We start from the raw sequence: 24701 nt of genomic DNA on the forward strand, positions 1-24701 counted from the left end.
TGGTTTGGAAGCCAGACAAAACGGAATATTTCTCCTATTTTCTTTACAGCTGAAAAAACATGAAAAATCACAGGAGTGCATTTATTACCATATTTCGGTTCCAAAGTTTGCCTTCTTTTAAAAAAAGAAGAAATAAAACGTGTTTTGCCCACCCCACTCACTTCCCTCCCCCCCCCTCCCCCCAAGCCCCCCTTCCTTTCCTCCCTTTTCCTGGACCAGGCTGAGGTATTTAACAGAAAAGCTCTCAGTGCTGCACAGAGGCTGGGAACATGCAGAAGGGACAATAAGGTGTTTGTTCAGGGAGATCATGGAGCAACGGTCTGTAGTTTAACGTGGGAGAGGAGAAACCACTCTTGGTCAGACATTGGGCACGCTGTCCCAATAGAGCTGAGAGCCCTCCTGGTGCCTCCTCAAACCTCACCATCCCCACAGCTGCTGCCTGAAAATAAGATGCTAGATGGAGGTGTCCTAGGGAAACTGCTATTCCGTAATGGGGAACAAACAGGGGATGGAAAACCAGTTGAGAAGAGAGAGCACAAAGCTAAATAAGAAGTGCTGGTTTTGAGTCTTGTTCAGGAGCTTCTTTCTATCCATGGTTTAGAAGGAAATGTTGTCTTTGGAAACACCGTTATGCCCAGGCATATCTTCTACTTAATAAGTGGCATTTTATTAGCTGCCAGAAACAATACGTAAGTGTATTAAAGGTCTTCCAAATCTGAGAAACAAGGAAGCTTGAAGTGATCCTTCAAAATAAATAAATAAATAAAAGGACAACAGCAGGATTAAGGGTGATGAAAATAAATTTAATTGCAACAAGAGTGATTAACATGGTATGGAGCAAGCAAAGGCCACAGGAGAAACTGCAGATGGGGCTCAATTAAAATAAACTAGAAGAGAAAATGCTTTCCAGCAAGCAAACAAGTTAGACTGCTGCAAATGGGCCATCTGGCTATTTTCCACTGTACAGTCTTACTGTGTAGGCACTTTGTTGGACTTTGACTGCCGTGACTTCTCTTTTTCTTGCTCTCTCCAGATCCTTCATTGCTTTGAAAAGCTGGGGACAGGGTTGGAAGAGTGAGGGATTAAACCTGTCTGCACATATGTACACACTTTGCTCCACACACACTTAGATACTCAAATAAACATATTTATATGCAGCCAATTTAGGATAGTCCGCACACAACCTGATACAGAAGCACAGCTTTAAGACGTAAAATAAAGTGGCAATAAACTTCAGTAAAAGAGATAGTTGTTCTCTGGGGCAGAGACATAGAGAACCTCCCAGCATTTCCCGACTCTGTCATTTTTGGAAAGGCAAGAGCTTTTCCCAAGTTCTTACTGGCCTGGGCTGAGCTGGTCACTGGTTAGGGAAGGCAGGATAACTGGGATTTTTGTGGCAGCTTGGTTGGATTCTTGCTCTGCTGCTTGGTGCCCTGTGCTGGGATGGTCTTCCTGCTGCAAAGGGATACCTGTGATGTTGTACCACTTGTCCCACCTCTTCCTCTTCTCCTGCCACAAAAGCTGCTTGCTCTAGCTGTTCCCACAGCAAAAGCAAAAAGAGCTTTGCAATAAAATCATTTGTAGGACTAGAAGGTGCTCTGTAGCATGGACCTTGTAGAAGGCATAGCGTGATCATAGTTCCTTGTGTGTCAGGCTGTGAGCAGCAAAAACGACTCTCTCTCAGTCTTAGGGCAGTCCTGTCTCAGTGCTCACCTTAGGGAGAGCTCCTCCAAAGTGTCTGCAGGACTTTTCTTCCAAGTGATGTTTTCTACTAGAAGATAAGGAACTTGCAGCTGAGTTGTCAGCAATTACCTGGTAGCTTCTAAGGGCTCAGCAGCACACCTTTCTCTAGTATCTTTGTTCAAGCAGATAAATAATTATTACCAGAAATCTGTGTTATTCCTGACACACGTGGGAGAGGCGCTGACTGTATCCCTAACGTGTTGCTCAGATCCACTTCTCTCCTTATCCCTTCAGCCACAGCTGGGGCCATCAGGAAGATCCTGATCAGGATCAGATAGGCAGTGGAGGTCAGTCATCAGCTCTAAGGCATATGTTGCATGGTCTGCTTTAGATGTTGAGGAGAGTGACCCAGTTCCCTGAGTTGTGCAGGCTGCATCTCCATCATCTGCACTATTGGTGTTGTCTCAGCAGATTTTTGTCTTTATTTATTTACGAATCCAGAACTGCTCCTTGAAGCAGCACTTTGCTCATTATCGTGCACTTGGCCATCTCACTGGAGACATGCAAGTGTTACAGCATGGAACCTCTGCCATACAGATGGGACAAGAATCAGAGGCACTCCCAACGCTGCAAATCCCAACCAGTGCTGTGTGCAGGCTCAGAGCCAGATCTCTCTGGCATGCTTGTAGGGAATGCAAAATGGAGATCAGCATTGGAAACAGCACCCTGAGGATTAGGCTGGGTTTCTTACTGGCAGGGAGTCAATGCATTGGAAGAATACACTCAAAATATTATCATGATTTGTTTAACCACTGCTCACAAGGAAAAGCTTTGCCTCTGGGCTTCTATGGGATAAGGGGAGGTTGGATTTTTTCCCTGCAGCTAAGCCAAACTGTGAAGATACTGTTTGTCTCAGCTGTTAACCTAGGAGCCTATTTTTCCATGTGAAAGATCAGCATAGGGTTTGAGTGAGACCGGGAGTGCATGGGCTCGTCCCAAAACTTTAAAGGTATGCAAAAATGCTGAAGCTGTTCAAGCTCTTTGCAATGCCTCATGTGTTAGCTGTGACTCATCTGTAACCTGGAGATGTTCTCTAAAATACAGATTAAGCCCTTATCCATCTCCTCCACTGGCAGCTTACCCCTAAATCTCTTTCTCCGTTCTGATACCTCTCCTGGGCAGACCTCAGGGATGGCTGGCTTAGGTTGAACAGGGAAAGCAGTTAACTTTACACTATGAGTTTGCCTTCGATTCTATAAGGCTGTTAAAAAATTTGCATGATATTCATGGTTCTTTGTACTGCCTAGAGCCAGGCAAGATGAATAATACAAGAGCAGGGATTGGAACACTGATATATTTGTATTCATGAATTTTAATGTCAGGAGGAATCATTCTGGCCTGATCTCCTGTGCATCTAGACCCTTCAAACTTCACCCAGCTATCTCTGTATCAAATGCAGTAACTTACTTTGCCTAAGCCACATCTTGCAAAGAGGTTCTCCAAGTATGGATTTGAAGCTACCAAGGGATAGAAACTCCATTGCTTCCCTCGGCACAAGTTCCAGTGATCCATCGCCCCGTGTTTGAAATGTGGGTTTTGTTTCCCATTTGAATTTGGTTGGCATATGGTGCCCAACTATTAGTTCTTTTTATGCCATTCTGTTAGATTAAAGACACCTTGCTGGGGTTGATGCTTGGACTATATGATCGTAGTGGTCTTTTCCAACTTCATGATTTTATGATTATCAATATTATGCATCCTCATAGCACAGAACCCTGTAAAAGTCAAACCTTATCAGAATCTAATTACATTAGGTTACAACCATGCAGGCAGATTTATCAGACAAATTTAGGATTATACCAACCAACGATACAAAGTATGGAAGCACCTCTTTCCCCTGCAAGCGCCTCAGCTAAAATACGTATGATAGTTATTCTTCAGTGCTCAGTGAATTGAAGGCAGTATCAGACTTTCCATTATTTTGCCTGCAACTGATGTCAGTCAAACCAGGAGGCTCTTCTTTGCGTGTCATTGCTGACTGTTGGCACGGTGCTCCAGTGTTTAGGACCTGCCCCAGTGCTCCAGCACAGATTAAAAACAAACATCAGCGGGCCAGCAATCTTTGCAGCCAGCTCTTTAAGGACTCCTGAGTACGGCTGATTTCACTCTGTTTATCCATAGCAGATGGTGTTTCCAATTCTTGCTTCTGAGGAGCAGAAGGCACTTCTCTGTCCCTAGACCATCCCATACTCTGTCTCTGTTATTGTCCAGCTTCTGGGTGCCAAACCCCTTGGCCTCTTCTGCATCACTGCAGCATGACAACTGTCTTTGTTTCCCCCTACTGATGGCCAGTACCATGGCTGTGGTTTGTTCTGTTCCTAATAAGTTGATTATACATGTATAAATCATTCCTAACTAAAAGGACACACAAACACACGCACACAACTCTGCAGTCTGTCCTTGAGGTTGGCCTACAAGTGCTTCTCTGCCAATGTGGTCCAGCCCCATTCTGTCCTGTTTTCCTCTGGTATAGCTGTTTCTATTAACTAAAGGCTCCACAGAGATGACATTTTGTGATGTATCACGTTGAAATGAATGAGTGCACTGAGGTCAATTTTTCAGCATCAAAAGGCTAATGCTGGACTGTTCAGGAAGAGGTTTATTTTTGGCCACAAATTATGCCAGTGATGTTATTTAGAGGCCCTTTCTGCTAGACTGATAGGTTATATACTCAGGATGTTCCCTGCCAGCTGGGATCTTTCTGGATCACAGAAGAGAAATGGCCAATATTTGGACAGGTGACCTCAAAGGAAACTCCGGTGATTCAGCAGGTGTGGTCCATCCTCCTGAGTCACTGTCAAAATGTGGTGCCCAACAATGTCATGTTGCCAGAGGACACGGTTTTTACTGGAAATATTAATACCAACTTGAGCACTTGCAGCTATTTTATATTTAATGATACGGTACAGAAGAACTATTATGAATGATAATCCGTTTAGGATTAATTTAGTTGGTCTAGCCTATATTGCTTCTGTCATTCAGTGTCAGTAGGATGCTCTTTTCGTTTCATAAGTTTTCTAAAGTATCAGGCTGCTCTGATTAGCCGATAGATCCTGACAAGTTCTTTTTTGTATCGGGTTACAATGCCTAGAATTTCATCCTATGGATTCCCCATATCAATTCAGGATCCATTTGCATTTAAGACTGTGTATGCTGTCACTGCAATGAGTGGAACTAAAGCATTGTAACCTTTGGTTTTTCCACTGTATGGGGATAGTTTTCCCTTTAAGGAGTACAAAATGCATCCAAACAACTGGCCCCAGAGCCATGTTGGCTTGAATGGAAGATGTTGGTCAGGGGCAGCTCCTGCTGTGATCTGGTGCTGAAAGCATTGCTCTGCCCCACTGCATCACCCACAGCTCCTCTCTACACAAACATACAGCTGTTATAAATCCTTTTTCTCTGTGTTGTTCCTGGCAGGTAAACTATGACCACTCTACTACTAGTGTTTGTGTGTTTGCAAGCCATCACCACAGCTGCCTTCACAGAGCTCTCAGGTACGTGCTGCAGGGTGCAAGGAGTCGGCACTGGGCAAGGTACTGCACACTGGTGCCATCACCAAATGGGGACATCTCTAGGTGTGGCAAAGACTTGCTCTGTGTGTGGATTGGGCCCTTCTTTGGATGAGTGTGATGCCACCTTCTGTCATTGTTACTGTGCTTGAAAGGATGGGGAAACAGTTCAGTCAAACATGGGTTTATGGGAAGTCAAGGGAGTTTCAACATTCCCCCTCTCTTCTGCCCTATCGGTTGTGATCTCATGTTATGGGCTGCAGCCACACTGAGGTAGGCCCCTTCACTCCATGCATCCCCACATTTGGTGCTGCTCCCAACTCCCAAGAGCAACCATGGAGCAAGGGTAACTGTTGTAACCTCCATTTCTGCAAGGCTTTTTCAACAGCCTAGACAAAAAGAGTACACTTGAATATGTGCATGTAGGAGGTTTTCAAAGCGGACAGAGGCTCTGTAGCATATGGAAACACTGGATATTTAGGATGAAGTGCATTACTGATGTAACCCTTGCTTTGTTTGGGAACTGGCAGACAGTAGTGATGGCCTGGAAGTGAAGATACCTGAGCAGTCTCCCCTGCGTGTTGTCCTGGGAAGCTCCCTGAACATCCCCTGCTATTTCAACATCCCAGAGGAAGAGGACACCAGTGCTCTGCTAACCCCACGGATCAAATGGAGCAAGCTTTCCAATGGAACAGAGATTGTCTTACTAGTGGCCACCGGTGGGAAGATCCGGCTCAATGCAGAGTACAGAGAGGTGATCTCCTTGCCCAATTACCCTGCCATCCCCACCGATGCCACCTTGGAAATCAAGGCGCTGAGATCCAACCACACTGGGATTTATCGCTGTGAAGTGATGTATGGGATTGAGGACAGACAAGACACAATAGAAGTCCTGGTGAAAGGTGAGACCCTGCCTTTACTGCTTCCTCCCAGAATCTGGCCTGGGCAGAAAGGAGAGAAGGTGTTGCTCTCTTGATAAGCACCAGCCATTCTGGTTAGGTCACACAGGGCTATGTGCAGGTGAGCACAAGCCTCGGGCCAAGCATTAATTCCAGCAGAGTAAACAGAACAGTAGAATGACTCATGGCAGAATATGATGCTAATAAACGGACTCTTCTGACAGAAGGTGAGTTACAGAGATGGCAAGATGATGTCTTGGCAGGAGGTGGAGCTGGATATGCTGCGCCATTGCTCAGAGGAGTGAATCAGAAGCGGGGCTAGTGCAAAGCCTTTTAATTCTTCCAAATATTCCAGGAGAAGGGATGCCCTCAGCTGGAGAATTGGTCTGCTCTGGAATTCTTTTTCCCCAAAGCTCATTTTATTAATAAGTGGATAAAATAAGTAATTTTATCCCCTTTCTTTGAATCCCTAACTCAAGTGGAGGGAAAGGGGCTGGTTGCTCTCCATCAGACACGTCCATGATGGCCATTGTGTTTTTCCAGGCGTCGTGTTCCACTACAGAGCAATCTCCACAAGGTACACCTTGAACTTTGAGAAGGCAAAGCAGGCCTGTATCCAGAACAGTGCTGTCATTGCCACCCCTGAGCAGCTGCAGGCTGCCTATGAGGATGGGTACGAGCAGTGTGACGCCGGCTGGCTGGCTGACCAGACTGTCAGGTAAGGGGAGATTAAATCCACTTTAGAGAAGGGCTATTGTAACAAAGCCACCGATGCAGGACGGTTGAGAAACAGTTGGGAAATGCTAAGAAAATCCACAAGTGTGGCTCAACCGTGCTGAGCCCTGTGTCCCCCATTAGTGGGCACCTTGGCCTCTGATGTCTTTGCCTGAGTCTCAGGACTGTCACAGGGAAAGCAGGATGCTAGCTCCTCCAGCCCTGTGCTGCTGCCCCATCCTGCTTCTTGTCCCCCAGGTACCCCATCCATCTGCCCCGGGAACGCTGCTACGGTGACAAGGATGAGTTTCCAGGAGTGAGAACCTACGGTGTCCGTGAGACAGATGAAACCTATGATGTTTACTGCTATGCAGAGCAAATGCAAGGTGACTGGGGGGTTCTCACTACATGCAGAAGCAGCCAAAGCTCTGACTGTGCCTAGTCCAGATAACAGGGCACAAATAACCTGGAAGCTAACAATTTAAAGGTGGAAATCACATCCCCCAGCAAGGCCAAATGTTCTCTACAGTCTTTCTGTATGACCTTGGACAATTTTAGCGTTAAATGACTAAAACAGCATAGAGGATGCAGACGGTCTAGCCTCCAACAGAGCCCTGTCGTCTCTCATGGCACATCCATTCCAGGATGTGATTTCCAGAAGTGCCCACATCAGGGATCCGTTGAATTATTCAGCAGATCAGAACCGAAACTGACCTTTATCTTCCACTTGCCCTTTGACTCCAGATAGTTAAGTATGTCTTCCTCCAACTAATTCACTCCCTCAGACCCTCTTTATTCTGGTCTTTAGAGATAGTCACCAACATGAGGCTGCAGTTCAGCTGTAGGACACAGGACTTTTCATTTTATCCAGACTCAGGAGTGGGAAGAAGATAGAATGGGAACTGGGATTAAACTCAACCGCTAACCTCTGTGCTAATGGAACGTGTGATTGCAGGCAAAGTCTTCTACGCCACCTCCCCCGAGAAGTTCACCTTCCAGGAAGCTTTTGACAAGTGCCACAGCTTGGGAGCCCGCCTGGCCACCACGGGCGAGCTGTACTTGGCCTGGAAGGATGGCATGGACATGTGCAGTGCGGGCTGGCTGGCTGACCGCAGCGTTCGCTACCCCATTTCCAGAGCACGGCCCAATTGCGGAGGGAACCTGGTGGGCGTGAGGACCGTTTACCTGAACCCTATCAACCAGACGGGGTACCCTCACCCCAGCTCCCGCTATGATGCCATCTGCTACAGTGGTGAGTGCTCTGAGTGATGTCTCTTCACCCACGTAAGCAAGGAGGAGTTCCTTGTTTGCAGCTAACTTCACCTGCAAATATCCCCGGTGCATTTTCATCACGGTGTTCACCCATGTTTTTCTGCTGTTTTTAATCGGGACAAGGTGGGACCACTCCGATTTCTCTTTCCAAACCATTCACTAATGCAGCTTAGGAGCACAGGTTAATTTAATTATAGTAATTCACGCCATGGGGGAGGAAATATCCCACTGCTGGTCATTTTTCATCTCAGGCACTCCCAGGTAGTGGTTCAGTGTTTCTGGTCACTGCAGAGAAGCACAGAAGGCAGAGCAGTAAAAAAAACAGATCACAGCTCACTGTTTCACTGCCCTCATTAGCCAGTGCCTCCAAACACTTGCACTGCTACTTTCTCTGTCATGGTTTTGTGCTGTCAATATTCTACATCATGACATCATGTATGATACTTACCTTTATGACAGACTCTCTCTGAACTAAGGCAGAGGAGCGTCTTTCTCCTTTGACTTTTGTTTATTTCCTTATTTATTTTTGCAAAGGTACCCGATCTTAGCCTCTCATTCATATATTCACATTCAGGTAGGAAATAGAGTCCCAGAAGCGTATGGACACCTGTTCAGGTAGCAGTTCAGGAGATGTGGAACAGACCCCAGGTGCTCCATGTAGAGGTCTTTGAGTGCTGGAGATAGAAGCAAAGGAAAAAGAGAACAGACCTGACCCTGTGTAGCATCCTCGGGCACAATCGTGCCTGGCAAGTGGAGAGCGTCCCTGCTACGCCCTCTTTCACTCTTCTCCCTGCAGCAAGGAGAGCACAAAGCACAGCTGGACAGAATCAGCTTAGGGCAGCCAGAGGGGACAGCATTCACGTGGGAGTCCATCTTTACAAAAATAATATGTTCTGAAAACCCTTTCATTCAAACCAATTGTACGCAGATATATGTGTGATCTGCGCATCAGGAGGCCCATGTATCTGTCCCTGTAAAACCTCTCAGGCTTCTCGGTATCCATCTATGTGACCTGTGTTCCAGCAACACAGCCTTCTGGTTATCTAAGGGCATTCATTCAAAATTGCTGAGTACAGCCAGTCCTTGCTTGAGCGTCTCTGGCTAATTTATTGAATCCTTTAAGATCTGAGAGGCACCGGCTTAAATGAAATAGCAGGAAAATGGAATTGGAACTAAATAGAGTGGGGACAGCAGTATTATGGGCAAAGGCTGATGGCATCTTGTTAGCTCTCCCTCCCCAGCTGAGACCTGCCTCGCTGCATTGCCATCCCTCCCTGACCTGCTCTGTTCAGTGCTACTCTTTAAGTCCCCATCTGCAGGCTGACCTGCTCAGTGGGATGTCAACAAGCATATTGTCCTAAGGGACATGACTCATGCAGAAAACTGATTGGGGAGGGGGAAGGTGGGAGCAAAGCACTTATTTAAGTTTGCTACATTGAGTGGCCTCGACTGTCTCCGTGACGGAGGTAGCAGGCTTTTATGTGATGAGTTCCTAGGTCCCTAGCTGAGCAAGAGCAGGAAGGTAGTGATGCTGGTGTGACTTCATGCAGTTAGTTAATATAAGGATCCCCGAGCCTTCCTCGGGCTCAGAGTTGCTGTAGATGTTTTCCTTGCTCCCATGCCACCTTGAGTTCTTTGCGGCAGGCACTAGAGGTCAGTGCAGACTCGGATTTGGGCAGGGTGCTGCCGGGAACGAGAGCTGGGAGAACGGGGCAAGCTGTTTGCTTTTCCAGCTGTGGAGCCTGGGGTGAGTCATTGCCTCCAACTCATGGATATCCAAGACCAGGTTGGATGGGGCTTCGGCAGCTTCATCTAGTGGAAGATGCCCACGGCAGAGGGTCAGAACTAGATGGTATTTTAAGGTCCCTTCCAACCCAAACCATGCTGTAATTCTGTGATTCCATGCCCTGCTGCCATTGAAGCCAGCAAATACTCATCTTCCCCTCCATGACAGCACCAGCACTGTACACCTTGCTGGACTGACCGTGTCCTGCAATCCTTGCTTTGTCTCCTAATATAGGTGATGACTTCGAGGCTCTGGTGCCAGGACAGTTCACCGATGAGGTTGGGACTGAGCTGGGCAGTGCTTTCACCATACAGACCGTCACACAGACTGAGGTAGAGCTGCCCCTGCCACGCAATGCTACGGAGGAGGAGGCCCGTGGCAGCATCGCTACCCTGGAGCCCATGGAGATCACAGCCACCGCCACTGAGCTGTATGAGGCCTTCACTGTCCTGCCCGACTTCTCTGCCCCCAGTGTCACAGTAGAGACAGCTTCCCCAGGGGAAGAGAACGTGACCAGAGAGGAGGTCACAGGGGTATGGTCTGTGCCTGAAGAGGTCACTACATCAGACTTGGGCACTGCTTTCACCACCGGAATGGCAGAGGTGAGCTCGGTAGAAGAAGCCATAGGAATGACTGCCACACCAGGACCGGAGTCTGCCTCGCCATTCACTGTAGAAGATCATCTCGTGCAAGTGACAGCAGCCCCTGATGTTGCCCTCCTCCCCAGGCAGCCCATTTCCCCCACTGGTAAGTCACCAGCATTCCAAGAAGACTGAAGATCATCTGAAAATAGTCTGGTCTTCAATTGGTACAAAGGACATCCAGATCTCTAGAGGTGTAAAGGCCCGTTTGGGTGGTTGGAGTTCCAGTCTGAATGCTTCCACTGTGGGTGGGATGGAAGGGCTTTGGAGGGGGACTGTGGGCTTCCATCATAAGCAGGATGGGGATCAAATATCTGATGGCTGCAGTGGTGGTAATTTGCATTCCCTTGTGCGAGGGGAAAGTCAGGAGAACTAGATCCCACAGGAAGGCTATAGAGATGCCCAGAACATCACCCTATAATGCAGCAGAACTCAATGAATGAGGGATCTCCATCCAAGTGAGTTTGCAGAAGTGATCCTTGCATTGCTGTCAGGAAGATCTTGTCTGGTGACACATCGCAGTTTGGGGGTTCTTAATGCCCTGTTTCACCATGGTTCCTCTTCCTTCAGGCGTGGTGTTTCACTACCGTGCTGCCACCAGCAGATATGCCCTCTCCTTCGTCCAAGCCCAGCAGGCCTGCCTGGAGAACAACGCTGTTATTGCCACTCCTGAGCAGCTCCAGGCTGCCTACGAGGCTGGCTTTGATCAATGTGATGCCGGCTGGCTGCGGGACCAGACAGTCAGGTAAGGCCATATCGGTGAAGGGAATACATCTTTATGAAATGACTATTCAGCCATGTCCCATCCTTGGAGACATCTAAGATCAGGGTGGATGGGGCTCTGAGCACCTGATCAGCTGTTGGTGTGCCTGTTCAGCGCAGGGGAGTTGGACTAAATGACCTCTAAGGGTCCCTTACAGCTCAAACCATTCTTTGAACTTGAGGCTTCCCTCTGGTCTGCATTGCTGCTCTATTTATCTACAGCTAAAGCTGTCCCAACCTGAAGTTGTCTCCTCATATAGTGGCCAGTAGGCCTGTTTTTCTCAATCTCTTCCATTTCTTTCCTCAACTGTGTGACTAGTGATGAATTTCACAGTGAGCTGACGTATAAAAAAATGGAGGAAAGTTTGTATTCGCTGCCCCAATGCAGCATGGCTCACCTCCTCTCTTCTTTTGCCAGGTATCCCATTGTGAATCCCCGCAGCAACTGTGTAGGAGACAAAGAGAGCTCCCCGGGTGTGCGGTCATATGGCATGCGCCCGGCCTCAGAGACCTACGATGTGTACTGTTACATCGACAGGCTAAAGGGTACTTTCTCCCCATTCCTCCATGTGGGCGGTCACGCTGCAGGTTGGCGATGGCGCTGAGATTCAGACTCACGTTTGTCTTGTCTTTTGGCCCACAGGTGAAGTGTTTTTTGCGACCCAGCCAGAGCAGTTCACCTTCCAAGAAGCCCAGCTGTACTGTGCAAGCCAAAATGCCACGCTGGCCTCTGCTGGGCAGCTCCACGCTGCCTGGAAGCAGGGTCTGGATAGGTGCTACCCTGGATGGCTGGCTGATGGCAGTCTGCGGTACCCCATCGTGAGCCCTCGGCCTGCCTGTGGGGGGGATGCACCTGGTGTGAGGACCATCTACCAGCACTACAACCAGACAGGCTTTCCTGACCCTCTGTCACGGCATCACGCTTTCTGCTTCAGAGGTACTGTCCCATTCCTCCTAGGTCCGTCCTCCTTGGGGAACAGGGTTTTGCAATGGGAGCATGGGTGCATCAGGGTCCTACTTAGGGCTAAGTGGGATTCACCAAAGCCTTGCTTCTTCTGGGACCTCTGAGGCACATCCTCATAACTGTGTGTTTGCTTTATTAACTTGATCATAGTACAGCTTGGATTGGAAGGGACCTCAGCAATCGTCCACTTCCAACCACCCTGCCACAGGCCAGGTTGCCTCCCACTAATTCAAGCACTAGATCAGATTGCCTGGGGTCCCATCCAACCTGGCCTTCATAATGTCTCAGAGGGAAAATCTCACCCAGTTCCCTCTGTCTCCTCTTCTCTGCCCAGCTTGTGTCCCAGTATCAGGGGCTCAGCTTGTTTTTTCGCCATGGCTTCTTATTTTAGTATATGGATCACTTATGGAGCTGCTTCATCTGGGACTATGAACTCTTGGACACTCCATCCCATGTCTTTCTATTCCAGCTCTGCCATCCATGGAGGAGGAGGGGGTGACCTCACTCTTTGAAGAAGAGGTGATGGTAACCCAAGTGATCCCTGGAGTGGAGGGAATACCTTCTGGGGAGGAAACAACTGTGGAGACGGAGCTTTCCACTGAGCCTGAGAATCAGACAGCCTGGGGAACAGAGGTCTTCCCAACCGACGTATCACTGCTCTCAGGTGGGTCAGGCACTGTTTCTTGAGTCATTATGGGTACTGTTGTTGAAGCAGAGCACTCCTAAAATAGACTGTGTCCTTGCTGAAGGGAGGGCCTTCCAAATGCAGCTGAGGAGGAGGGTGTGGAATCTGAGAGGGCTCTCTTCATTGCAGTTAGCTTTTCACGTAACAGCTTCAGGTGCATTTCAGAGGAGAGTGCTGGGAAGCATGGAGGCACTTGAGACACACAGTTCTCCTTAGGGACATGTCGTCCTCCACAGGCTACCCTAAAGTGGAGGCAATGGGATGGGAAAGGCACACTGAGTCTCAAAGCAAGTGTGGGACCAAGGAGCTTCAGTTATTCAAACTGAAGGAAGGACTTCTTGCTCTGCTGGTTTTGCATACTGTTGTGGAACAGGCTGTGAACTGATATGCAGTCCCACTCAGAGAACTTTTGTGTTTGTTTTGTGTTTTTCACCCTATTAGCAAATTATCTGTGCACAAAGGTACAACAGGAGGAGCTACACAAGTATATAGAACTTTTCGCTGCGTGACCAGCTATGCTACCAGAATGGCACTGGCCAGCATAGCTGTTGTAGAGCAACATTTACATTGCCTGGGCATCTCACATAGTATGTTGTTGTGTGTCCAGGAGGCAGCCTAGAAACTGACCCCAGGTCATACACGCCCAGGGGATAGAGCCAAGATGTGCTCAGGGCAGCACCAAACTTCTTCTCTTCCATATGCCATGTCCAAGTAAATTGTAGGTTTATTTTGGTTCCTGGGAATTAGTGTCACTGCTGCCATTGTCCTGTGCCAGAAGTTGATAGATTCTGTCTGTTTCCCAGCAATTTGTATGTAACAGTTATTTAAGATATTATCCTCATTAACAAATTTGAGGGCATCAAAGGATTTCTGCCAGAGCCCTTTATCCCAAATATGATGTTATTAGATGACAGTTTGGATGGAGATTAGGAAATCATTAATATTAACTAGCTGCCCTATTTCCCTCTCTTTGTTCCCTCCTTTTGCAGTGAGACCATCTGCTTTTCCTCCAGCTACCATAATACCAGAGGAAACAAGTACCAATGCTTCCATCCCTGAAGTGTCCGGAGAGTTCCCTGAGTCTGGAGAGCACCCAGCCAGTGGTGAACCTTCAGCATCTGGAGCCCCAGACATGAGCAGAGAACCAACTTCTGGAGGTTTTGAACTGAGTGGAGAGCACTCCGGGATTGGAGAAAGTGGATTACCATCTGTAGACCTGCAGAGCAGTGGTTTTGTACCTGGAGAAAGTGGCCTTCCCTCAGGGGATGTGAGTGGGTTGCCTTCTGGCACTGTTGATACCAGTGGCTTAACTTCTGCAGAGGAAGAAGTATCGGTGTCTGTTTCGAGGATACCAGAAGTTGGAGGGATGCCGTCTGGAGCTGAAAGCAGTGGTCTGCATTCTGGATTTAGTGGAGAAATCTCTGGCACTGAGCTCATCAGCGGCCTGCCGTCTGGAGAGGAAAGTGGGCTCACCTCTGGTTTTCCCACCATCTCCCTTGTGGATTCCACTTTGGTGGAAGTTGTAACGGCAGCACCGGGACGGCAAGAGGAGGGAAAAGGATCAATTGGAGTCAGTGGTGAAGGAGAGCTGTCGGGGTTTCCATCTGCAGAGTGGGATGGCAGTGGGGCCAGCGGGCTGCCCTCAGGAACTGAAGCCAGCGGGGAGCAATCTGGAGTGCCTGATCTCAGCGGGGAGCATTCCGGGGTGCCTGAGTTCAGTGGAGAGCCTTCTGGGGTGCCTGAGCTCAGTGGGGAGCATTCCGGGATGCCTGAGCTCAGTGGGGAACATTCTGGTGTGCCTGAGCTTAGTGGAGAGCCTTTTGAGGTGCCTGAGCTCAGCGGGTTTCCCTCAGGACTGGACATCAGTGGGGAACCATCTGGAACACACGGGGTGAGTGTCCTGGTGGATGTGAGTGGCCTTACCTCTGGTGTTGATGGAAGTGGTGAGGTCTCAGGTGTTACCTTTATAAGCACCAGCCTGCAAGAAGTGACAACCCCATCAGCTGCAGAAGCAGAAGCAAAAGAAATTGTGGAGTTCAGCGGACTGCCTTCAGGAGAGACATCAGGCATGGTGTCTGGGAGCTTAGAGGTCAGCGGTCAGCCTTCAGGACACATAGACTTTGGTGGGAGTGCTTCTGGAGTGCTTGAGATGAGTGGATTTCCAAGTGGAGTAGTTGAGAGCAGTGGAGAAACCTCTGGGGTCGAAGTCATCAGTGGCCTTGCATCTGGAGAGGAAAGTGGGCTCACCTCAGGCTTTCCAACTGTGTCTCTCGTGGATACCACACTGGTAGAAGTTGTAACGCAGGCATCAGTTGAACAAGAGGTGGGAGAAGGACCATCTGGGATGATAGAAATCAGTGGATTTCTTTCTGGAGACGGAGGACTATCTGGAGAAGGGTCTGGAGCTGTGCAGTCTAGTGGGCTTCCTTCAGGAACAGGAGACTTCAGCGGAGAGCCATCCGGGATCCCGTATTTCAGTGGAGACATTTCTGGAGCCACAGATCTAAGCGGACAACCTTCAGCTGTGACTGATATTAGTGGGGAGGATTCGGGACTTCCAGAAGTCACTTTAATCACATCTGATTTAGTAGAAATTGTGACCAGGCCAACGGTTTCACAGGAGCTGGGTGGGGAAACAGCTGTCACATTTCCCTACGTCTTTGGACCAAGTGGTGAGGGCTCTGCATCTGGAGACCTGAGTGGGGAAACATCTGCAGAAGGTGGTATAGAAACATCAACAGCTTATGAAATCAGTGGTGAGACATCTGCCTTCCCTGAAACCAGTATAGAAACATCCACAGATCAAGAAATCAGCGGGGAAGCATCTGCATACCCTGAGATCAGTGTAGAAACATCCACGAATCTGGAAACCAGTGGGGAAACATCTGCATACCCTGAGATTAGCACAGAGACATCCACAATTCAGGAAGTTAGTGGGGAAACGTCTGCCTTTCCTGAAATCAGCACAGAAACATCCACAATACAAGAGATCAGTGGGGAAACATCCGCGTTTCCTGAAATTAGAATAGAAACATCCACCTTTCAAGAAATCAGTGGCGAAACGTCTGCATTTCCTGAAATCAGAATAGAAACATCCACAAGTCAAGAGGCCAGGGGTGAAACATCTGCATTTCCTGAGATTACCATAGAAGCCTCCACAGTCCATGAAACCAGTGGAGAAACATCTGCCTTTCCTGAAATTAGCATTGAAACATCCACGGTCCATGAAATTAGTGGGGAAAGTTCCGCGTTTCCTGAAATTAGAATAGAAACATCCACGAGTCAAGAAGCCCGGGGTGAAACATCTGCCTTTCCTGAGATTACCATAGAAGCCTCCACAATTCAAGAGATCAGTGGAGAAACATCTGCCTTTCCTGAGATTACCATAGAAACTTCGACCGTCCGTGAAATCAGCGGCGAATCGTCTGCCTTTCCTGCCATTAGAATAGAAACATCCACGAGTCAAGAAGCCCGGGGTGAAACATCTGCATTTCCTGAGATTACCATAGAGACATCCACTGTCCATGAAACCAGTGGGGAAACATCTGCATTTCCTGAAATTAGCATTGAAACTTCCACAAGACAAGAAGCCAGGGGTGAAGCATCTGCCTATCCTGAGGTTAGCATAGAGGCATCCACAACTCAAGAAGTAAGTGGCGAAAGTCCTGCCTTCCCTGAAATTAGTGTAGAAACATCCACAAATCAGGAAGCCCGGGGTGAAACATCTGCATTTCCTGAGGCTGGCATAGAGACATCCACAGCTCACGAAAGCAGTGGGGAAACTCCTGGGCTGCCTGCTGTTAGCACTGACACTGCTGCCACGTCTCTGGCCAGTGGTGAGCCCTCCGGTGCTCCTGAGAAGGAAATTCCCGACACATCACACTTGATCACAGGCATTTCAGGGGAAACCTCTGTCCCAGACGTTGTAATTAGCACCAGCGCTCCAGATGTTGAACTAACACAGGGACCCAGAAACACCGAAGAGACTCAGCTTGAAATAGAGCCCTCCACTCCTGCAGCATCAGGACAAGAGACAGAAACAGCTGCGGTCCTCAACAATCCCCATCTGCCAGCCACTGCTACTGCTGCCCTGCATCCAGCCTCCCAAGAAGCAATAGATGCACTGGGACCCACGACAGAAGGTACTGTGCCTTCTAACACACTAAGGAAGGGAAAGGAGGGAGGGGGCACATCTCCTCCTGCCTGCCCATGGCAGAGCTGAGGGCCAGCCCAGGGGAAGCACCAGGAGTTGCATGGGGACCTTCCCCTGCTGCAGTATGGCAGCAGGCATTGGCTGCTCCTCCCAGCTGCTGCTTCTGGTGGAGCTGGCACCTGCTAGGAGCATGACCAAGCATCACTTACCTGTACCCCTGGGTTATATGGGTGGTGGTTGGGAGGCAGGAGACCTCTTCTCTCTGTACTGCTGGAACGGGGGCTGGAAAAAGTGTACTCTGTGAATGATCAGTGAGAGCCACTGGGTGTGATAGTTCAGTGGAAGGCAGCAGGGCAATCACACCCTGTCTGAAATTGCTCTTAGCCATTGCTCTCATCTCAAGAAAACAACGTTTTTGTTTTTTTTTTTTTCTCATCATGTGAAAAGCAGAGCAAAGACAGCTCCACCCGCCTGAGACTTCCACCCTGGCTGGGAGATGTGGCTGGGAAGTTGGATCAGGCAGGCTGCGAGCCTCTGCCCTGCTTTGTTTCTCTCTCTATGATGTGCTGACTCGCTGCCTTGGGTGTTTCCAATCTCTTGCTCCATAGCAGCCGTCCATCAGCCGTTTTGCTGTGCCGAGGGGCTGAGAGGCTCAAGCCAGCTGGGGACAAAGATCTCTGCTCTCAGCCTTGTCGCTGCAGAGTGCAGCATATGCATTGAGCATGCTGCTCCCCGCAGCACAGACGGGCAAAAAGCACGAGACGATGCTCACAGCTTCTGGCAGCTGCGCTGATACATGCGCTCCCTTCACCCTGCCCCTTTTTGGTGCTTTAGCAGGACTGGTTGCTGCCAAGTATAAACAGATGCAATATTTAAATCTGAGTAACCTTGTATGGTGAAAATGTTTCATCAGCTTCCTGACAACACTCCACCAAGCAGTGCTTACATGCCATGCAGGCGCTAGGATGCTACAATGAGAAGACAAGCAGGGACATTTTCATACTTAACAGCCACATCTTGGCCAGGAAGCAGGCCAGTAATGTAGGATGTCCCACAGCATCCCTGGCAATGGCTTAATTTCACTTTGCTACAGCCAGGAGCAGGATCTGGGGCACAGTCCCCACTGCAAAATCACTCATCTTGTCACATAAACACGCTCTGGTGCTTTTAGATGTCTCGTGGTTCTGTTCACATTGGCCATGTTGCAGAAATACAGCACAAAATGCATTTGCAAAGAGATCTGCTTCTAGCAAAAGCAGTATTCACTCCACTCCCTTCCCATGCTGACTGCTGGACTGATGTGGGTGAACCCACATCACTAAGCACGGGCCTGCATTTGGTACGGGTCTGTAATGCAGGGCTCTGTGCTGCTCAGCCTGGTTTCTAGCTTCGTTCCCATCCTCAAAGTGCTTTGTGCAAATCACTGCATTTCACTCTGCATCATTTGGGAAAACAGGTGGCCACAACTCAGCGCTGCTCCCCACACATCCCACCTGTCTTTGCAGAAAGCCCCCAAAACCCTCCTTGCACACCTCGTGGGCCATATTTGCTGCCACGTCCTAGCCTGGAGGCAAAAGCAAGTCAGAAGGACAAGGGGAAGGAAGAGAACCAGCCAGCAAGGCTCAGCAAAAGGAGAAAAAACATGGCCCCAAAGCGCTGTTTTATTTCACCACTTCTTTTTATAAATTACCCACAAGGCTACTGCCAGATTCTTCAGAGCAGTTGTTAGCCAACATTCTTGTGAAGCATTTTGAAAGAAAACCATGTGTTAGGCAGCTCGTGTGTGAAGAAGATTGAAAAATGGTCCAAGATCGGAATATGTTGTGTATTTGTGAGTCATGGGAATGGCAATATAGCAGCTGGGGTTTCTTAACAGGTGACAGAGGTAAGTGATAACTGCACGAAGCTTAACCGTGGATTCCTTGTACACTAGAGATGGGCTTCAGAACATGTGTTTGGTTTTTGCTTCTCTAGAAGATAATCTGGGGTATAAGAATTCTTTAGTTGATAAGCTTCTTTACTGTAGTATTTCTTCAGGGTGAAATGCAGTCCAGGTCAGGGTCTGAGCAAGGCTCATCCAGGCAGCAAGAAAGTGTTGTTGACCGTGAATGTGCAGCACCTCTGCACGGGGGTGAGATTCCTCTGGACCAGTAGAGCACAGTGCTGATGAAGAAGAATAAAGAAGGAAAAATATTCTCAGGTGTCCTCTTCTGAAATCATCGCTCTTCAGAGTGACTGGGAACGTGAAAAGCCTACAAGGAAGAACCACGGGTTGGAGCCATGGTTTGGAACCTTGTGCTGTGCTCAGAGTTGTAGGGTGCTTTGGATGCTCATTAAATGCAGTGCTTTTCAAATACCACTGGGGCATGACCAAAGCTGGTTCAGCTCACAGAAGGAGCTTGGAGCTCAGGGCAGGACATGCAGCTGCTGGGCTCCTGTCCTGCCATTTAAGTGTTCCAGTTAGATTCAGCAGTCTTTTCAGTGGGATGACTTCAGAAGAATTGCATTTTTATTCTGTAGGCTCTGCTTCTCTCTCAAAGACAAAGCCACAGGGACAAGAAGACTGGAGGTTAACACTTGGGATGCCAGTATTTTTTAGTTGTTAACAAAATGGAAGGCTTTGCCTGCACGTGTCTTTGTCAGCAGCTGGATTCCTCCTTGACGACAGGAAGCCTAGAGCATAAAGAAATGGCCATAGGCTTGGCTTCTCCATCTAGAGCTTTGCCAGCTCAGTGGGTCTTTTTGCTTTGGGTAGCATTTGAAGACAAATAATTATTAACTGAGAAAAGCATGCTGGAGCGTCAGTGAGAGGCTGTGGTTTGGAGCACTCTGACCAGCCAACATCTTAAAAACTTAAGAGAAAAACAGAAATTTGCTGAAGTGGCAGCAATTTGTGTTAAGTTTTGCTTGTCTCTTGTGAAAAGAACCCATGGAGTCTTCCACCAATGGCCCCAAAGCAGCTGAAGGTTAGAACCCAAGTGAGAAAAGGTATCGGTGGGATTTCCTCCTTCACGCCCCCCAAGAAATCCAAGGGATAGCCTTTTTTTTTTCTTTCTATTTGTTTTCTTTATTTTTGGCTCATAAAGATCATCCCAGAAGCAGCTTTGGTTTAATTTATATAGTCAATTCTTTTACTAACTTAATTGCTCATTGTAAGTGATGAAGGAATTGCTCTCCTCGACGACTCCTCTCCTTGTAGGAGTCAATCAGTCAAAGGTTTTTCTTCTCTATTTGAGTGATCAGTTCAAACTTCCCTGGAGACTCAGAAAGGCACATTTGACTTGTAGCTGGAATTTTACCTCAGTCTCTAGAAGATAATGATGTAGCTGGTCTCTGAATCCCTGTTTAGATAATCACACTTAGGAAGGTCTATAAAGAAGGGGTGAGGGGCACCACAGGGACTGTTGGACATGCAGAAAATGCCTTGTGTTTCAGCCTTATGTTTTCCTCTATGCAGAACAAAAGCAGGAATCCAAATCATAGATATTCTTCTGAACCAGTTCCTCTCAATGTGAGTAAAACTAGAGTTTGTTCAGGGGATGGGTGGTAGCACCCAGCCTGTCTGCAGTCGGCTTCTCTGCCGTAATTGTTCTAAGCACCAAGGTAACTTCATTTCATGAGCACTTTTGCTATCATGGATACAGGCTTTTCACTGAGAGGAATGCATGGATTGTATTGTTTTATGGAACATTAGCACTGTTTCTAGTATTGTCTGCTTAGCTTGGGATGAAGGATTTTGAAAGTCTTCTCTCTCACTGTGGGCTCACTTTCACATGCCATTTGTCTTCTGAGCAAAACCAGGGCTGATCTATTTCTCTTTCATTTCTAAAGGATTTCTCTTTCCAATTCCATGATCTAGTACAGCACAATGTCTTCAAAGGCACTGGGAGAATACTTACGCTGCGTTTAGCTGCATCAAAAGAAAATAGTACTGACTAAATATAGTAAGTATCTGGCAGTGTAAGAGAAAGCTGAGGAAGCAAATGGTGTGAAGCAAATTCAAAGACTGCACTGCAACTCTGTAACTCCCCTTGCTTTGGCCAGCCAACAGTTTACAACTTCCAGATGCAAGACCGTATTTACATTAGAGGGGTTTTGTTTTGTTTTGTTTTAATTTTTGTTTTCATTAATAAAAAGTAATCCAAAAGTTAGCCCTTGGGTCCTGTTAGTAGTATCAAATAGGATCTGTTGTCACAATAGGTTTGAATAATCCTTTGTAACTTCTGGGTGATATTAACTGCGGTGAAAAGCATCTCCCAAAGAGCTCTTGATTTTGCATTATCCTTGAGAAGTGAGTTATTATTATGAGTTCTAAGCGGGCTTCCTATTCTCGGCACTGCAAATCATTTTCTTCCCTGTCTGTGTTTCAGAGCTGAAGCTCTTGAAAGCCAGGGCTGCCTCTGTTCTGCATCCCATGCCACATCCTTATTCCTTTGTTAGCACTGGGTAATGATAGCAGTAGTCTCTCCTCCTTGTTAGCTGATAAGCTCTTTAGCTGCACCTCAAAGCAGAGCTGACTTTTGAATGGCTGTTCAGCCAAGCAAACAAGTAGCTCACTTACAAGCAAGAATGTCAAACTCCCCCCTGCTGCTGGCTTTCCAGCTGCTGGGGATGGGCAGTGATTTACTGACCTCACCCAGCCGTAAACCCTGTGGAAGGGGATATGCTTATGGTATGTAAAAGGCTAAGAAGGAAGAACCAAGCATTGAGTGATAGATGTTTGTTTCTTTACTGGAGTTCTCACCTCCCGTAAATCCTATGGCTTTGATGTGATATCCTAGAAATACCCTCAAACCAGCTTGCCATGGTTTCCAGAGGCATCGTGGCTGCCAATTTAAAGCTTACGTTTCTATAAGACCAGAATCCTCAACACTTCCTCCAGACTGGCCAGCATGTTTGAGTTTCCTGATATCAGTCTGGTAACCTGATCAAGCTGTAGGTGTCATGGAAGAAAAGAATACTGTCTCATTTGTATTTGCTGTCTGTTTTCCAACACTACCAATGAGTATACACTTTTCATCTGATATATACAAGTGTATGTGTGTATGTATATAACAAACGTATTGCATGCAGAGCTTTGTTTTCACAGCATATATAATATGCGCCGTCATATTATATACATTACCTGTAAAAAGAAATTATTTTCCAGTGTTATTTCCCAGCTGGAGAGTTGTGGCAATGAGTTTGCGTGCATGTCTCTGCTCCTTCTTCCTCCAGCACCAGGGATGGCAGCTCCCAAAGGGTCCCATGCATCTCAGAAGAGACCTTGGATGCACCAAAACTCTACTCCACACTGCTGAAGATGACCAAAGACTCATTCTTCCCCACTAAATGTTCTGCTTTGTACGTGCTTTTTTCCCACCTCTGCAGTGTGTTTTCCTCTTGGTGGAGCCCAATGGACAAAAAAGAGCCTTTCCTTCCTTGTTCAGCTGGAGCCCATTGGGATCAATGAAACATCTGCTGCCACTGCTGTTGGGACGACCAGGGATCCTCAAATGCTGTCATCATCCCTGAGGATATTTCATTTTCCTCTATGTTTTCTGTCTCCTAAGAACTCCTAAGTGTTACTACAGACAAGAGCCATCCAACTGGAGGTCCTCTCTTACCAGACCCACCACCCCTCATATGTACTGGAACGTCTCAGAGTATTTCGTAACATCATGGAAACAAGATCTCATTTTTTCTTTGCATTGTATTGAATATAGAAATGCAGAAAACTTTCATGAGTATTTGGAAGGGCGATCCAGAGGAAGAAATTCCTTCTCTCAGTGAAGGGCTAACTGCAAAACTGGCATTAAGTGGTTCTTCAACCATCTGAGGAACAAATATGTTGCTTACATTGATATGATCTAGAATAAAGAAGACAATTCTCAAGCTCCAAAGCAGAAACCAATTTGCCATCCAAGGTCAGGAAGAGTTTTTTGCATCATTCAGGCACACTACAGAGCACGTCAGCTTTTAGTTGACATATCAGATATTGGCTGCTGAGCAACTAGACATTCACATCGCTACTCTGCTCTGGTATTCCCATAGCCAGCATGTTCATCATCTTTGAACATTTCCTCACTAACCCCTCTCATCTACAAGGACAGCATGGAGTGTTAGTTAGTTTCACAGCATTCTATTTCTTCTGAGCATAAAAGAATGAAACATTGTCTTGCATGAAGATCTAACCAGTCTTTCAATATAACCTGCATGGGTGTCCACCCACTTTCTTCATTAGTCTTCTTTCTTGAGTTGAACATCTCTGAGATCTTTTCATTCTGAATGGTTTTCCTTCTGATTCCTAAGATCAGTAAGTAGGATTAAAGCTCAGTCTGGAGATATACTAGAAGACCTTTAATTCCAGCACAAATTAGATTCTCTAATACGTAGATCAAGCTGCCTACCTGTGACCTGCTTCCGTGCTTCCTTCATTCTTCCCCAAGATGACAAAGGATGGAAGTGCTACCAGATGATGGCATTTAGTACCCAGACTTGTGCTAATTAGCAAGTTGAGAAACACTGAAGAGTTGGAGGTCCAATTCTTCCCATACCAACTTCTCTTTTCACCTCTGGAAAAGCAGAAAGCATCTTAAGGGCTGCTCTAGATGGCAAAATAGGAATAGATTCCACCACCATGAGGGAATCAGTGGCTGAGAAAGATGCACAGCTTCTTCCTGTCCCATCACAAGCAAAAAAACAAGTAGTGTGGAGAGGTTCACTGCACTCCCGTGTTCTTCACCAAGAAAAAGGCTACCATAGTTTTTCCTGTGATCCTGAAAAGGAAAAGGCTGAACCATCTTTGAACCCACTTCTTTTCTTTCCTGCACTTAGCTTCACTGAGATGAGATTTCTTACCCCAGGACTTCATCTGAATTGTAATTAAGAAAAAACTATCTCCAGCAATGCTGGTTGTGTGTCAGGGATCTATTTCAGGATGTTCTTCTAGTTGTGACCCAGCAGAAGTTGCTGTGTTCCGCCCATCTGGTAGATGCTGGGCAAGGAAGTTTCCACAGCTGTCAAAGTCACTGAGTGCTGTGAATTGGAAATGTCTTGCTGAGATGGCTCTGATATGTCCAGAGTGGCATTCAACCATCAGGTGACATCAAAAGAATGTCTTCTTCATAGGGTGGGTTGGGTCTCTTGACTTCATTCCTCCAGCAACAGCAGTGGCAGAATGTTTTCAAATAAGACCTGAACAAGTTCTCCCAAAACAACCAATATTGCCTCCCAACCAAGCAAGGAAACAAGTTCTTCTCTTGGTGGAATTCTCTGCCCAGAGCCCTAATGGAAGCCCTTGATTTCTTGCAGACACTGATGAGTGCCACTCAAGCCCGTGTCTGAATGGAGCTACCTGCGTTGATGGCATCGACTCTTTCAAATGCTTATGCCTTCCCAGCTACGGAGGGGACCTGTGTGAGATCGGTACGGCCTACTCGGCTTCAGCTAATCTTACTAACAGCCTCATTACCTCCTTCCAGCCCTATCCCCAGAAGGCTGAGCCCAGGTGTTCCCATCAGCCCTGCCCTCATCTCATTAGCTAACCTCTAACAGTGACTTGGAACACAGTAGGGTAAAGCTTTGAGCC

The 24701-nt window shown here is 47.4% G+C and overlaps 1 protein-coding gene across 1 annotated transcript in view; it reads left to right on the forward strand.

Annotated features, from left to right (window-relative positions):
• Positions 1-24701, forward strand: part of ACAN (aggrecan) — a 42460-nt gene that overhangs the window by 13387 nt on the left and 4372 nt on the right. The window contains exons 3-14 of the mRNA XM_072345540.1: positions 5164-5240; positions 5786-6157; positions 6698-6872; positions 7127-7254; positions 7824-8120; positions 10161-10673; positions 11138-11312; positions 11748-11875; positions 11973-12266; positions 12763-12957; positions 13968-17120; positions 24425-24538. Of these exons, the coding sequence (XP_072201641.1) occupies positions 5171-5240; positions 5786-6157; positions 6698-6872; positions 7127-7254; positions 7824-8120; positions 10161-10673; positions 11138-11312; positions 11748-11875; positions 11973-12266; positions 12763-12957; positions 13968-17120; positions 24425-24538 (5614 nt within the window). The 5' untranslated portion in view covers positions 5164-5170. The remainder of the gene's footprint in view (positions 1-5163; positions 5241-5785; positions 6158-6697; positions 6873-7126; positions 7255-7823; positions 8121-10160; positions 10674-11137; positions 11313-11747; positions 11876-11972; positions 12267-12762; positions 12958-13967; positions 17121-24424; positions 24539-24701) is intronic.

The sequence above is a fragment of the Excalfactoria chinensis genome, chromosome 10, assembly GCF_039878825.1.
Source record: "Excalfactoria chinensis isolate bCotChi1 chromosome 10, bCotChi1.hap2, whole genome shotgun sequence".
Taxonomy (NCBI): Eukaryota; Metazoa; Chordata; class Aves; order Galliformes; family Phasianidae; genus Excalfactoria; species Excalfactoria chinensis.